Source organism: Macaca thibetana, chromosome 9 (genome assembly GCF_024542745.1).
Source record: "Macaca thibetana thibetana isolate TM-01 chromosome 9, ASM2454274v1, whole genome shotgun sequence".
Taxonomy (NCBI): Eukaryota; Metazoa; Chordata; class Mammalia; order Primates; family Cercopithecidae; genus Macaca; species Macaca thibetana.
In genome coordinates, this window is record NC_065586.1 from 1,089,639 (window position 1) to 1,105,265 (window position 15,627).

General features: G+C 49.4%; 2 protein-coding genes across 2 annotated transcripts in view; both read right to left on the minus strand.

Annotated features, from left to right (window-relative positions):
- DIP2C (disco interacting protein 2 homolog C) overlaps positions 1-9,243 on the minus strand; it is an 840,898-nt gene extending 831,655 nt beyond the window's left edge. The window contains exon 1 of the mRNA XM_050805453.1: positions 9,234-9,243. The gene's annotated coding sequence lies outside the window, so the exon portion shown is untranslated. The remainder of the gene's footprint in view (positions 1-9,233) is intronic.
- The window catches only part of ADARB2 (adenosine deaminase RNA specific B2 (inactive)), a 526,169-nt gene that overhangs the window by 150,747 nt on the left and 359,795 nt on the right, over positions 1-15,627 (minus strand). Inside the window, exon 3 of the mRNA XM_050805463.1 lies at positions 5,748-6,637. Coding sequence (XP_050661420.1) covers positions 5,748-6,637 — 890 coding nt within the window. The remainder of the gene's footprint in view (positions 1-5,747; positions 6,638-15,627) is intronic.

Consider the following 15,627-nt stretch of genomic DNA (forward strand, 5'->3'; position numbering starts at 1 on the left):
GAGTGGACTGTAATATTTGAGTGAGGGAGACAGGAAAAGACCTGAAAATCATTAGTGTCCCCGCCTCAGGACCCTGGCATATCCGTGACCTCTCTGAGTGCTCTGAGAAAAAATGAGGGACGTTGGTGGGCACAGCGGCAGACAGGTGGCTGCTGGAGTCTCCCTCTTCCCACGGGACCCTCCTCTTCCTGGCACCACACTCTTACTCCCTTTCTCACTCTTCAGTTGCAAGGAGGGATGCATGGTTTTTTGGCAAATAAAATATAAGACATCTGGTTAAATTTGAATTTCAGATAAACAATAATAACTTTTAAATGTAAGCTTGTCACTGTATTTTATCTGGCAACCCTTTGCAAGGAGCCTGCAGACCCCAAGCAAATGTCTCCTCTTAATCTAGAAAGCACCTTCACCCAGGATGGGAGCGACATGAGCCATCAGGCTTTTTGTTTGCTTTTAATATACTTTGGTGTGGGAATAAGTATCTCAAGGAATTGAACCCGTAATTGCATCATAAAAACAATGATGCTAATAACAGCCAACAAGCGAGGAGCGCTTACTGTATTGTTGTAGACACACAAGCCTCAGAACAACTCTGTGCAGAGGAGAAAACAAGCCACAGACTCGTTAGCAGCTTGCTGAATTAAAGATCTTTTGGTAGGTCTCTGAAATGCTCACACAGGACAAGCAGGTTTTTCCTACCTCTGCACAAAGATCTGGTGACTGTAAGTCTTTCTCTCTAGTATAGATCTATATACACATATATGTGTGTGTGCATCCTGCACAATAGTGTGTGAGAGAGAGGAAGAAACAGAGACAGAGAAAGAGACAGAGAGAGAGACAGACAGACAGAGAGGGAGAAAGAAATTGCCCTGGACTTAGCTCTGCACATCAAAGAAATGGCTTCATCTCGACTGGCTGCCTCAACTGATTGAAGCCATTCCCAAGAACTGGTCATGATTTTTCTGCAAGGATTCAGCTGCATATTTCTTGGTATGGGGACAGAGGATGAACCCCTTGGGCTTTCCTCTCATTACGGTGTCTCTGGTGGGAACAGTTGGGGATGCAAAGCCACTATGATGTCAGATAGGAGAGAAACCTACGGTTCCCTCAGCCCTTGAGGATTGCTTGGTGAGAATGTGGAGCCAGGTCCATCCAGGAGGTGAAGGCCCAACTCTAGGCTTCTTCTCCCAGGGACTTCACAGACACTTTTTATGTCTTTAATACCTGCATTCCCAGAGCCAAACCCACAGTTTCCAGTTCAAACACCTTGTTCTAGTGCCTTTTCCACTGCCTGGGGATGCCCGAGGTGCCACCCCTCCCTCTCTGGGTTCCCAGTCTCTCTGAGTCTTTATGCAAATATAAAGAACTTCTCGTTGGCAGTGAATAATTCTCACAAGGCTGGGTGGCGGTGGAAAGTTTTTTTTTTTTCAGCAAAACGAAGATTCTTTTAAAATTTTAGAAAGTCATTCAAGGAACTGTTTGTCTTTCTGAAGGCACTAGTTTGGAGTATGGACTGAGTGTGGGAGAGTGCGGGGTGAGGGTGTGTGGACAACAGGGTGTCTGTGCCTGACATGAAAATTTAAAAAACAAAGAAATAAAGGGGGTACTTGAGGATGAAAGGTAAACTCACAAACAAGTCAATAAACTTCCTTTTCAAAGTTACTGAGCACACAGGTGACTTTTACTGATTGATTTATTTTTACTGGCATTATAGTGTACTTTATTCTCCTTTCTAAATAGTTTTCATGGAAAGAAAATGCTGAAGAGCATTCCTTTATGGTTGCATTTTTGCTTAGGATTTCTTTTCATGCTGGGGTGGGGAGCAAACTGAAAAGAGATGTAGGTTTTGTGATTTTATCATTTTTTATGATGATGCCTCCAGGTAGCACATATTTATATCCTGACACCGTCTTGTTCTTACTTCTGAGTACCCAGTTAACCTAGAGGAGTCCTGAGTGCACTGCAGATGAGGAAAGCATGAGAGATTTGCAATGGGCCAGGCAGGTGCACCTGAGCAGGCACTGCCCCTATCAGCTGATACTCATGGTGACTGGCCTGCAAACCCTCTGCCAGCACTGTAAACCCTACCTGTTTAGGTCTGGTGTGAGTTCTAAGGAATCTGATTAATGCCTGCTTTTGACACTCTGGCTGACTCAGATCCCATGAAGCTGAAGGGTTAGATGAGTCCAATCCTGAGAAACACCCTCAGGTGCAGGAAATAGTGAAAATCAGATGCGGAGAAGCCACACCTGTGATTTTAATCTTTATGAGAATTCATGCTTCTGAACTTCCTCTTTCAAAATCCAGATGACACACAAGTCTATCGTACATCTTTACCACTGGAGAGTGACTTCAGGTGTTTATAAGGAAGCTGAGATTCTGAATCCCAAGCACCACCACAACGATCACCCTTACAGACACTACTCAGGTCTGCGAGGGCCTTTGGGTGGCCCTGCTTCCTGCGAGCTGTCCTGGCAGGACAGAGAGACTCTTCCCGCCACAGCCCTGCCATTCCAGGCTGAGGCTGTGAGCAGCACCATGACAGGCTCTGGCCGCACTGTCTCTCAACAGCGTGGGTCTCTGACCACTCCACAAGCTGGAAGTGCAGACCGCTGACTTCCCTCGAGAACCCACTGGGTTCCTGCAGAAGGCTCCTCAGCGGTGTCTAAGCACACCACTCAAATGATTCGTATGCACCATCACATTGGAAACTTGTTTTCATTGACTGTTACTTAATGAGGAGACTTCCCTCCAGGATGGTTCTGAAGCTTCATTCGTAAGAGCAAGCCTTTGGTGGAGAGCACTGAGCAGACGTGCAGCATCTTTGCTGGCTTCTACCGAAACACCATGTGGATCCAGACGTGGGTTTGTGGGTTTGTGGTTCTGCACGTGGAAGCCGGCCCTGCATGGGGTGAGCCTGGGACGGTGGGCAGAGAACCCAGGTGCAGAAACTGCATCGTTCCAGCAGGAGGCGCTGCTTCCAGGCTCCCTGGACGGACTCCGGCAGGGCGGCCTTCCCCGCTCCATCCCCCGGAGGTGGGACACAGCCTGGGAAAACGCACGGCTTGCCCTCCAGACACGGGTGCTAACAGGGCCGTCAGACAAGGGCTGGGGACTGAGGCCTTTAGGAACTTCAGCTCCAGAGCCCCCATGCGGTGGGACCGGGGGTCTGCCTGAACAGAAGCAAGCTGTGTAGACGGGGGTCCGTGAAGTAGAGGCAGGATTTTGCGGGAAGGTTGGGGCAGAGCAAGGAGGAAAAGCCACATTTACAGCAATTTCTGAAATCTTTTCATTTTTCTCCCCGAATCACATCCATAATATGATTTGAATTTAATAAACTGCTGAAGGTTCCTGGCCCTGAGTCCCGGTGTCCTCCCAGCCCCGCCCAGTTGTGGGTGCGCGTGGGGAGCGGTACAAGGGAGGGTAATGGGCCCCTGGAACGCTGCGTGCAGAGCGGTGATGAACGGCCCGAAACCCTCGCGCTGCTCTGCGCCCTTCATCACCCAGTCCGGGTGGTTAGGGACTGTCAGAGAAAAATAATTTAGCGGCCACGGCTCTAACCGATGTGCTGCCTTCTGGGGTCAAATGACTATTACAAAGTAGTAGCACTGCCTGGTTTCTTCATCGTAAGAGCTCAGGGCTGACAACATGAAAGCAAAAGGCATTGCAGCCAGAATTCACTGACATCCTTCACATTTTACATGAGTGGGACACAGGAGAGGGACTGGGCAGGCGTGGAGGACTGTTTCCTGCTTAACAGATTCAACAGAAGAGTGGCAGGCCCAGCTGGGTGAGCAAAGTATCCCAGCAACGGGGGACACGCCCCAGACCGTGGGTGCTGGGGCTTCTCAGAGAAGGTGGCAGGAGACCTGAGCCTGCCAAGGTTGCACCCAAGGTCGTGGGCAGCGTTAGGAGGGCTCTCTCCCAGTGCCCCCCAGCCCCCTCCGCCCTTCCCCCCTTCCCCAGGCTGCAGGGGTGAAGTGGCTTCCCGGACGGTCACTGGCTGGCAAGTTTAAGCTACAGACAGTGCAGAAACAGGGTGAAAAAGGAAGAGAGAGGGGAGTAAATAAGAAGGAGGCGTAAGAAAAGACCAAGCCAGGCCCCAGCACCCTTGTGAGGAAGTGCCCAGGGACTTATGTGGAAGCCGTTCTTGCTGTCCACCACCTTGTTTTTACTTACATTGTGTTTTTATTTGAGGATGAGTTTGGACAGCAAGACTGACAGAGATTGTGATTTAAATCCCTCTAACCCACTCCTTAAAATGGCCACCGGATATTCCACAAGTACTTGAAAATGAATGAATGGCTTCCTGAGGGCAGATGGCCGGGGTGTGCCCTACCCCATGCCGGCTAAGAGTTCAATGAGCATTGGTTGACAAGTGAATAGTGAGCACTCAAACCCAGTCACAATTCAAGATGAGGGCTCTGTCACGACGCACGTGGTCTGTGTCACCCTGCAGTCTCCCTGAGCGGCGTCTGGGGTTCGAGTGGGACCTGTGTTCATGAAGAGATTTATGATCTCCCCAGGCAAAAGAACAGATTCTGTCCTAGGTGTTGGGATGTAACGATGGTAGCGATCACGGCCATAACTTACAATTACTGCATACTTAGGACGAGTCCCGCACTGGGCTAAGTGCTTTTTAACTATGTGAAATGTTTCTTTCCTTGATTGATGCCAAAATGAATAAAGATAATTTTCTATATCTGCTACATTAGTGATGCCCACAAATAATTCTGAACATGATAAGAGAAAAGATAATTTGCATAAATCAGCCATTGCAAGACTTGGCAGGATAAGATTGTTTTAAAATGGTATCAGAATAGTTTCTGACAGATATGAGGCAGGAGAATAGGGTCTGGAGGCCAGAACATAAGGCCGGTTGACACTGACTTCCTAGAGCTGAATCAAATGGAAATACTTCAGCGATGACAGGAAATGTCCTCTCCATTTACACAAGGCCTAGGCCGAATAACCAATGGAAACCTCTAGAGGGTATTTAAACCCCAGAAACTTCTGTAAGGCGCTCTGGGGCCCCTGTGCGCAGGCGCTCCCACCCTGGAGTGTGCTTTCTTTTTCCATAAATCTCTGCTTTTGGTGCTTCTTTCTTTCCTTGCTCTGTGGGTTTTGTTCAATTCTTTGTTCAAGGCGCCAAGAACCTGGACACCTTCAACCGGTAACACCCAGACAGAGCTGAGAACATGTGAGTGAAGGTAAACACAGGTTAGAAGGCGGACTCACAGCCGCGCAGGAAGGAACCAGAGGGGTCCTGCCGGGCAGAGTGAGGCCCAGCTCCCTACTCTCGCTCCGGCCTCTTCAGTCTCCCAGCGCGGTTCTCTCTTGGACCAGGGACCCCGTCTGGATCCTGCGGGACTGGGCGGCCTCCCCGGCTGCACCCAGGCACAGGGCGCCTCCCTGGTGGAAACTTGACCCCAATTGTACCCGGCACGACCATCCGACCCCACGCGTGGAGACCCAGCCACCCACAAGGCCTGGCACGGGGGAACCGGCCCTCCCCCTGCAGACAGAGGCACCCTGGCAGCTCCCTACCCGGCCTGGCCGTCTCCTCCCGGGCAGCCGCATCGTCACCCTCAAAACCGCCGGCAGCACCTGCTCTCCGGTCACCTCGCCAGCCCGGGGGAACATTCTTTCCCCTCCCGCTCCACGCGGCCGCTCCTTCCCCGAGAAGCCCGGACGCCAATCCCCACAGGGAAATGTCGGGGTCCTCCCGCGCCCCCCGCGCCCCTCACCTGCGGCATTGGCGTCCTCCAGGCCCTGCCGGGTGCGTGGCCGGGCATCTGGATGTCGAAAAGCGCCTGCAGCGCGGCCTGCGCGGCCTGACCCCGGGCCAGCTTCTTGCTGCGCCCGGAGCCCTCGAACGTCCTGCCATCCACGCTCACGGCCATCACGAAGCTCCGCGCCCGCCGCTCAGCCGGTTCCGCCAGACACACGTAGCGCAGCCCAGCGCGCAGGCGGTTCAGCAGCACCACGGGATTGCGCTCACCAGGGGCCGCGGGGGTCGCGGGGGTCGGGCCCACCAGGTCCAGCGCGCGGCACAGCAGCCGCCGTCGCCCGTAGGCCGCGGACAGAAGCGCTGCGTCCCCGGGGCGGCCTCCCGAGAGACCGGGGCGTGGCGCCGGGGGCTCGAACTCCTGGAAGAGCGTGTCGGGGAAATCCGCCTGGTCAGAGGTGAAGTCCGTGCCAGGGCCCGGGCCGCCACCCATGGCCAGATGCGCCTGGCAGGCGTTGGGGAACTGCACGAAGGACCTGAGCGCCAGCTCGGCCGCGCGCATTTTGGCCTTCTTCTTGGTGGGGCCCGTGCCCTCGAACGTGAGCCCGTTCACCTCCACCGCTACCGCGAAGACCGGGGCGTGCACCGGGCCCGTCTGCGACACTGTCCGGTACTGCAGGCCCGGCCTCAGCTCGTGCAGCTGCACCAGCGCGTTCTTGGGCGCCATGGACCACGACAGCTTCTTCCAGACCAGCTGCAGTTTGCACAAGTGTCCTCCATTCCCCTCCTCCAGCGGCCGCTTCCTCTTCGCACCGGGGGCACCGCCCCGGGTCCGGTCCCCCAGGGGCGGTGGCCGCGCGGCCAGGTTGCCCACATTGCGGTTCTCCTTCACCTCCGCGCTGCTGGTACCTGGAGGGGAGAACAGACCAGTCAGGACCCTGGGCGAGCGCCGGCAGGTCGATGGGAACAGCAGGCAGTCCCCTAGGGTCCGAGTCCCTTGCCCCCAGGCCAGGCCTGAGAAATGACTGTGGCCACTGGAGGGAGGGAGCCCCTGGGGGGCCTATGGCCCATGCCGGGAAGCAGCGTCCCTGGTCCCTTGCTGAGGGCCTGTGGCTGGGAGCTGTCCTCCTCCGGGCTGGCTCCTGCTCTAAGTGCGGCTGTGTACCCCAAACAGACAAGCGCCCCTGACTTTGGACAAGTTTTGAGCAATGTCAAAGGTCAGAGACGCCTTTCCTGGGGTGGTGTGGCCTAGTGTCCCCCTTCCCACCTGCTACAGGGACCTCCAGGCCCGGTGACCAGTGCCCCCCCAAAACTGAGGGGAAGGGGGTCCAGCCCCCAAACTCTACTTCCTCATTCACAGCCAGAGGTGAGACAGGTGGCGTCTCCTGAGACCTCCCTGGAGGGAAGGATAGGAGCCCGCCCAGGTGAGGCACTGCGGCCTTGGGGTGAGTCCCGGTCTTTCTCCACGGAGGAGGGGCACACCTATTCCGCAACTACGGTCAGTCCTCTGTATTCCTGAGTTCCCCATCTATGGATTCAACTAACTGTGGAGAGAAAGTATTCGGGAGAAAATGGATGAATCACTATGGAACGTGTACAGACTTTTTTCTTGTTATCATTCTCTAAACAATACAGTATAACAACGATTTGCATAGCATTTACATTGTATTAGGCAGTATGCAACATCCAGAGATGATTTAAAGTACAGGCATACCTCCTTGTTTGGCTTCCCAGGTATCGTGTTATTCACGAATCTGAGGTTTGTGGCAACCCTGAGTTGAGCAACTCTATCAGCACCATTATCCTATGCCATGCGCTCACTTTATGCCTCTGTGTCACATTTTGGTGATTTTTTTTTTTTTTTGAGATGGAATCTCACTCTGTTGCCCAGGTTGGAGTGCAGTGGCACGATCTCTGCCCACTGCAACCTCTGCCTCCCAGATTCAAGCGGTTCTTCTGCCTCAGCCTCCTGAGTAGCTGGGATTACAGGCATGCACCACCATGTCTGGCTAATTTTTGTATTTTTGTAGAGATGGATTTCACCATGTTAGCTAGGCTGGTCTCGAACTCCCGACCTCAGGTGATCCGCTGGCCTCCATCTCCCAAACTGCTGAGATTATGGATGAGAGTCACCGCACCTGGCCACATTTCGGTAATTCTCAAAATATTTCAAAGTTTCCCGTTATTGTATCTGTTATGGTGCCCTCTGCTGTGTGATCTTTGATGTTACTATGGTGGTTGTCCTGGGGTGTCATGAACCACACCCATTTAAGATGGTAAACTTAGTAAGTGTTGTGTGTTTTCCTACCGCTCCACCAGCTGGCTCTTCCCTCATCTCTCCCTCTGCTTGGGCCTCCCTGAGAAGCCCCAATATTGAAATTAGGCCACTTAATAACCATGCAGTGACCCCTTAGTGTTTAGTGAAAGGAAGAGTCAGTCCTCTCTCACTTTAAATCAAAGGTAGGGAGGGAGGCATGACGATAGCCAAGATGGGTCAAAAGCTGGCCCCTGGCAGGAACCCAGGCCACTCACTTGGTTTCTGCCCCTGGGAGTCTTACCACCTTCATGAGACAGGCAAGCACTTTAAAAAGACCTGTAATGTCCCAGTGTTTTCAGGGTAGGTACCAGGGGTCGGTGGTCAGGAGCACAAGCACAGCTCCTTTGGAATGCATTTTGGGAGCGTTGGGCAAGAATAAAGAAACACACGCCTTACTCAGCAATTCTGCCGCTGGAGATGCGTCCTACAGAAACCTTCATACACAGAGGCAGAGCTGAACAAAGGTGTGCACTGCAGCATGGTTTCACAAAACTGAAAACTTTGAAAATGCCCAAGTTTCTATGGTTAGAGGAATGATGAGTAATCAGTGATATAATCACACTACAGAATATATAGAATACTGTATAGCAGTTGCGTCTAATGGACTACGTCTGTATGCTTCCACGTAGATGAATCTCAAGAAATAGGATGCCAGATAGTAAAATTGACTTGCAAAATAGCCCATAGGGTAGGATATTACTATTATAAGAACACCAACGTTCTATATTCTTCATGCAGTCATCCATCTGTGATAAAACTGCTGATGTGTGGGTAATAAAGATCCAGTCCGGTCTCCCCTGGGGAGTGCAGGAGGGCAGTGCAATGAGGGGCTGGGGGTGACTTCACGTGTGACTGCGGTGCTTTATTTCTTTTGCAGAAAATGTTCTGAAGTCAATTTAGCAAAATCATCATTTGCCAGCCAGGGTGATGGATGCATTTGATGATGATTTCATTTTTCCGGACTGACCATCCTGGACCACTGTTTTCTGGCAAAGCTGTTCCATTAGGGAATCTCAGCCATGGATGACCCCACAACCTGCTGGGTCCATACTGCCCTCACTGGTGAATGTGCTTCTGGAAGGCTCCATGCAGGTTTACCACAAAATACAAAATTACGGTAGTGAGCTGCGCCATTGCCCCTCCCTGAGGCCTGACTCCTGCAGAACCAGACTTTGTTGTTTCTCATTGCCCCCGTCATCCCTGGGGAATGTATTAATGTCCGATTTTCTCAGTGAGGAAGTTCCTTTACTGAGGTTGCAGAGTTTGTTAGCTGGTCGAGGTGCAGTTCAGTCCCAGGCATCGGATCACTCTCATCTGTGTTGTTGCTATAAAGGTGATTTTATGGAAACTGATTACTTCCATCATTGTCTTGGCCTCTGTACAGTAAAACCCTTTTCTGGGCTCTCCGGAAGAGGAAGAGGAAGCTGAACCCACAGGCTGCCCCACGTGTGACTGGATGGTGAGCTGTCCCAGGCAAGAACACACAGGCTTCCCCTCACTCACCGGCTTCGTCCGTGGAGAGAGGCTCTTCTGCTGGGTGTGGATGAGTTTTTTCCATTAAGCAAGTGGAAACTTGAGGCAATTTTCACAGCTAACCCACAGCTTAGAAATAGAGGTTGAGTGTGGCTGGATGTTGACACGTGGACTTGCTGGCCATGTGGCCCGAAAGCCAAGCAGGAATGAGACCTAGCTGGCCCAGCCCCACGTTCCCTGCCCCTCAGCTTATGACATCATTGTTGGAGAATAATAAAAACATACATTTCGCAAGCACAAAAGACGCCTTTGAAAATCGGGCAGCTTTGCGAGGTATCCTGACACTGGAGAATGTTCTTTTCAGGTTGCACGCTGCCTGCCCATTCAGCTCGGGGTGGAACCATCCGTCTCTTGGCCTCAACTATCATTACCATCTGGGTGCTCCTGCAGAAGGCTCTTGGCTCTGCCTTAAAAGTGCTCTCTGTTTGCTAAAATCTCTATTTCTCATTTGAATTTTCCGAATTGTGAGGTGGCTCTGTTGTTTTCTCTGGCAATTGTGTCTAAAAAGTATTAGGTTTGGGGAGGTAATTTTGTTCAAAACGTGGATCTGAGAGCTTGATCAGTATAGGTGCACAACGTTCATTTACAGTTGATGGCAGTAGAAACAGTTACCTTCTGAGGAGAAAGTGCTGAGTGCAAATGCTTTTGCTAGTCATTATGCACTTTGGGTATACATATAGCACTGAACTCTACTGTTTAGTGTGTTTCAGGCCAAGGGTTAGCAGATGAGATTAACCATGTGATTTTCCAAATTGAACTTAAAGATGGAGCAAAAAACCCAACACGGTCAACTCCCCAACCCCATACCAGACTGCATATAAATTTGCTTGGTACTCTGTAATTTCTTATTGATTTCTCACAAGGTGGAGATGGACAAGACGGCCAGTGTGATTACAGTATGACCTTTGCTGGATCTTGGATTGGAACTCACGGAGCAACGCTTTGCCTCTAGCTGCACCGAACGCCTCTTTCTGATTCAATGTCCCATGACTCTCAGAATTAAAGTTTTCCATGGCATAAACCATGAATGTCAGATTATGGTATGAGGGCCTCTTTCATGATAATCAATAATTAATAATAACAGCATACTTCAGGGGCCTGTCCTGGACACACCAGCTGGGCCCTCTGGGGGTGATATCACCCGATTAGGGTTCGGACTCCTCTGCACAGGCCCCGATTCCCATTTCCCTGATGTGGGGGCCTAGCACAGAGGCAACAGTCCAGTGGTGGCCTCTGCATGGAGCTGTGGGGAATGGGGGTGCAGCGGGCACCGCTCTGGACTCTGCTCCATTGTTCACGGCTGTGTGACCCTGGACAAGTCACTCAGTCTGGCCAACTGATTTTTTAAGACAGAAAATGAAAATTTAAAAAATATTTGCCTTATAAGGCTCTTACAGGGATGAACGGAGGCAGCACATCTAATGGGCTGAGCGAGAGTCGGCCGTGGGGGAACATTGGATGCATTTTGAAAACACAGCAGGAAAATGGCGGGGCAGACACTTCTCACCCTCCTCTCACCGCATCTCGCCCACCTTGCTTCTCTCTCTCCGGTCCCGGTTCTCTCTCTGCTCATCTTTTTCCCTGAGCTTCTCCGTGCACTTTACAGGAATTCCAGGGCACCTGGAAGAAGGGTTTCCAGGGCCTCACGTCTGCGAGTCGCGAGCTGTGGCGGGGGTCACATCTCCCGCCTTGAGAGTTTTTGAGGGAGTTTTGCTCCCTCAGAAGGGCCGAGAGCAGCATGAGCTTTTCCACACACAACAAAGCCTCCCCTCTGTCCCTGGTTGGCAAGGCAAGAGTTCGTTCTCACAAAACCTTCCAGAACCTACTGGGTCAGGTAACAGTGCAGGTGCCTGAGGCATACGAAGGGAAAAACAGGCTTTGCCTTTTTGTTCCTTGGGCCCAAGTGGGACGAGCCTGACACTGTGACCCTGTGACAGTCGTGGGGCTGGGCTGGGTGAGGGTGGGAGCGGAGCTCACCCTGTGGTCCTGTGGCAGTCGTGGGGCCGGGCTCGGTGAGGGTGGGAGCTGACCCTTGGGGAGTGGCGCTCTGGGCTCTGAGGCTGTCGGCGGATGGAGGAGCTCAGGCCCAGGTGCTGCCCTGCTGGCCTCTTGCTGTAGCGACTTCGTGTGAACCACTCGCGGCTTTAACGCTGACTTTATAAATTAACGTTGGTATTAAATGTGTTACACTTTCCTGCCTGACCCAGGAAATTATTCTCATTTTTTTCCTCCATATAATCAACAGGTTTCTCACACTCAGTCGTCATATATAAAAACCTAGAGATAAAACATCAGGAGACCAGGAAAACACCAGGCTCTAAGTAGAAAGCTATTGATGGAAAGCTATTGTTGATGTACCTGCTTGGTGGGTCTCAGAGCCCAATTCCTGCACTCACCAGGGTCTCTACTTAACAGGCTACACCCTGGGGGTGAGGGGAGCTGGGGGACTGTCTTCCTCCCCTCTTCATGCTGCTTGTGGAAATTACCCCCTGGGTTGTGTCCCAAACCCCTCACTCTTTGTCTGTGTGCCCCGAGTCTGGGTGTTCCCAAAGGCCAGCAGGGAAGATGATAGCGGCTGTTACCCACACAAAAGGCAGTGGAAGGTGCCAGTGTTCATTTACTTGACTGTGGTAACTACTTCACCAAGTGTAAGTGTAACAAAACATCATGATGTACACCTGAAATATACACAATAAAACCCACAATAAAATATATTAAAAAAGTCAGCCTGACTTAGGTTCATGAAGCCTGATTAGCCCACTGATGGGCAGCTCTGCCCTTGCTCCGAGAGGCTAGGCATGGCCACGCCCCTCCTGAGTCATCCCCTCTGTCTCTGATCCTCAGAGCAGGCACACTGAGCTTTTCCCTGGCTCCCACTTTTTGCATTTTGTCCCTGTCTTCTCTAGGGAAGCTGTCTCCAAAGCTCGGTGCACAGATTGGTGAATGGACTTGTCTCTGGGGCACAGAGGTGGATTCCAGAGGCTGGGTGCTGGCAGTGTGACCTGACCCATCACACAGTTCACAAATGGAACCTACTACACGGGCCTTGTTAGATCAGTGGAGATGGTGCGTGTAACAGTTTTAGCATGATCTTTCAAATGTTGCAGACACTCCGAATGCGTGATTTCAGCAACACATCAGAAAGAGGATTCATCATGAGCAAGTGGGTTTTATTCCAGAAATGCAAGGATGAATCCACCTCTACAACAAATCCATAAATGTGATTTACCACACAAATGGAACTAAAACCAAAAACCATATGGTCATCTCAATAGATCTATAAAAGGCATTCGATAAAATCCAACATCCCTTTATGATAAAAACTATCAACAAACTAGGCATTGTAGACACATACCTCAAAATAATAAGAGCCATCTATGACAAACCCACAGCCAATGTCACACTTAATGGGGAAAAGTTGAAAGCATTTCCCTAAGGACTGGAACAAGATGATGTCCACTCTCACCACTTCTACTTAAAATAGTACTAGAAGTCATAACCAGAGCAATCGGGCAAGAGAAAGAAATAGGCCGGGCGTGGTGGCTCACGCTTGTAATCCCAGCACTTTGGGGGGAGGCCGAGACGGGCGGATCACGAGGTCAGGAGGTCGAGACCATCCTGGCTAACACGGTGAAACCCCGTCTCTACTAAAAAGTACAAAAAACCAGCCGGGCGAGGTGGCCGGCGCCTGTAGTCCCAGCTACTCGGGAGGCTGAGGCAGGAGAATGGCGTAAACCCGGGAGGCGGAGCTTGTAGTGAGCTGAGATCCAGCCACTGCACTCCAGCCTGGGCAACAGAGCGAGACTCCGTCTCAAAAAAAAAAAAAAAAAAAAAGAGAAAGAAATAAAAGACATCCAAATGGAAAACAGGAAGTGAAGCTATCTCTGTTCCCTGATGACATACATGTATGTTATGTATACCTGGAAAACCCTAAAGATTCCTCTAAAAGACTCCTCGATTTGATAAATGACTTCAGTAAAGTTTCAGGATACAAAATCAATGTACAAAAATTAGTAGCATTTCTATACATCAATAATGTTTAAGCTGAGAACCAAATCAAGAACTCAATACCATTTACAATAGTCACACACACACAATAAAATACCTAGGAATAAATTTAACCAAGGAGGTGGAAGACAGCTACAAAATACTGATGAAAGAAATTGTAAAAGACATGAAAAAATGGAAAACCATCCTATGCTCATGGATTGGAAGAATTAATATTGATAAAATGTCCATATTACCCAAAGCAATAGGCAGATTCAATGCAGTCTCTATCAAATTCCAACATTATTTTTCACAGAATTAGAAAAAACAATCCTAAAGTTCATATAAAACCAAAACAGACCCTGAATAGCTAAAGCAGTCCCAAGGAAAAGAACCAATCCAGATGCATCACATTGCCAGACTTTGAATTATACTACAAGTCTATAGTAACAACAGGATGGTAGGGTATTGGTACAAAGATAGACACATAGACCCATGGAACAGAGTAGAGAACCTGGAAATAAAGTGGCTCATCTCCAGCCATCTGATCCTCAACAGAGCTTACAAAAATAAACAATGGGGAAAGGACATCCTAATCAATAAATGGTGCTGGGAAATTGGCTATCCATATGCAGAAGAATGAAACTGGACCCCTATCTCTCACCATACACAAAAATTAATTCAAGGATGGTTTAAAGACTTAAACATAGGACCTGAAACTACAAACTTCTGGACATTGACCTGGCAAAAGATTTATGATGAAGGCCCCAAAAGGAAATGCACAAACCAAGAAATAGACAAAGTGGACTTAATTAAACTAACAAGCTTCTGCACAGCAAAACAAAACAAAAGAAAAAAAAAAAGGAAACAGACAACCTACAAAATGGGATAAAAAATTTGCAAATTATGCCTCTGACAAAGTACTAATATCCAGAATCTAGATGGAATTCAAATAACTTAGTGAGAAAAAACCAAACAACTCCACGAAAAATTGGGCAAAGGGCATGAAGAGACCATTTCTCAAAAGAAAAAATATAAGCAACTAACAAACATATGATAAAATGCTCAACATCATAGGGGAAATGCAAATTAAAATCACACTGAGATATCATCATACCCCAGTCAGAATGGCTATTATTAAAAAGTAAAAAAAAAAAAAAAAAAAAAAAAAATCTAACATGTTTGTGTGGATGCAGAGAAAAGGGATTGCTTGTGCATTGTTGGTGGAAATGTAAACTAATTCAACTTCTATGGAAAACAGTATAGCGATTTCTCAAGGAACTAAGAATAGAACCACCATTTGACCCAGCAATTGTTCTGCTGGGCATCTACCCAAAGGAAAAGAAAATCGTTACATAAAAAAGACACCTGTGTGTGTATGTTCACCTCAGCACTATTGACAATAGCAAAGACATGGAACCAACCTAAATGTCCATCAACAGTGGATGGATAAAGAAAATGTAGTACATATACACCATGGAATACTATGTATCCATAAAAAAGAGTAAAATTATGTCCTTTGCGGCAATGTGAATGGAGCTGGAGGCCATTATCCTAAATGAACTAACTCAGAAACAGAAAAGCAAATACTGCATATTCTCACTTATGAGTGGGAACTAAACCATGGGTACACATGGACATAAAGATGGTAACAACAGACACTGAGGACTTGAGAAGGGGGGAGAGTAGGAGATGGGTAAGGTTTGAAAAATAAGCTATCAGTACAAGGTTCACTATTTGGGTAATGGGTACACTAGCAGCCCAGTCCCCACCAGGGTGCGGTATACCCGCGGGATGGTATACGCATGGGACGGTATACCCATGGGACGGTATACCCATGGGACGGTATACCCATGGGACGGTATACCCGCGGGATGGTATACACATGGGACGGTATACCCATGCACAGGTATCCCTAAGCCTAAAATAAAATGAAATTAAATTTTAAAAAAGTTTTGGCATGACCTACCAAATGTTGCAGGCCCTCAGAACACATACTCATAGTATATTAGAGCTGGGAGTAGGTCTGCAAGAAACTCATGTGGTTACACCAGGGCAGATG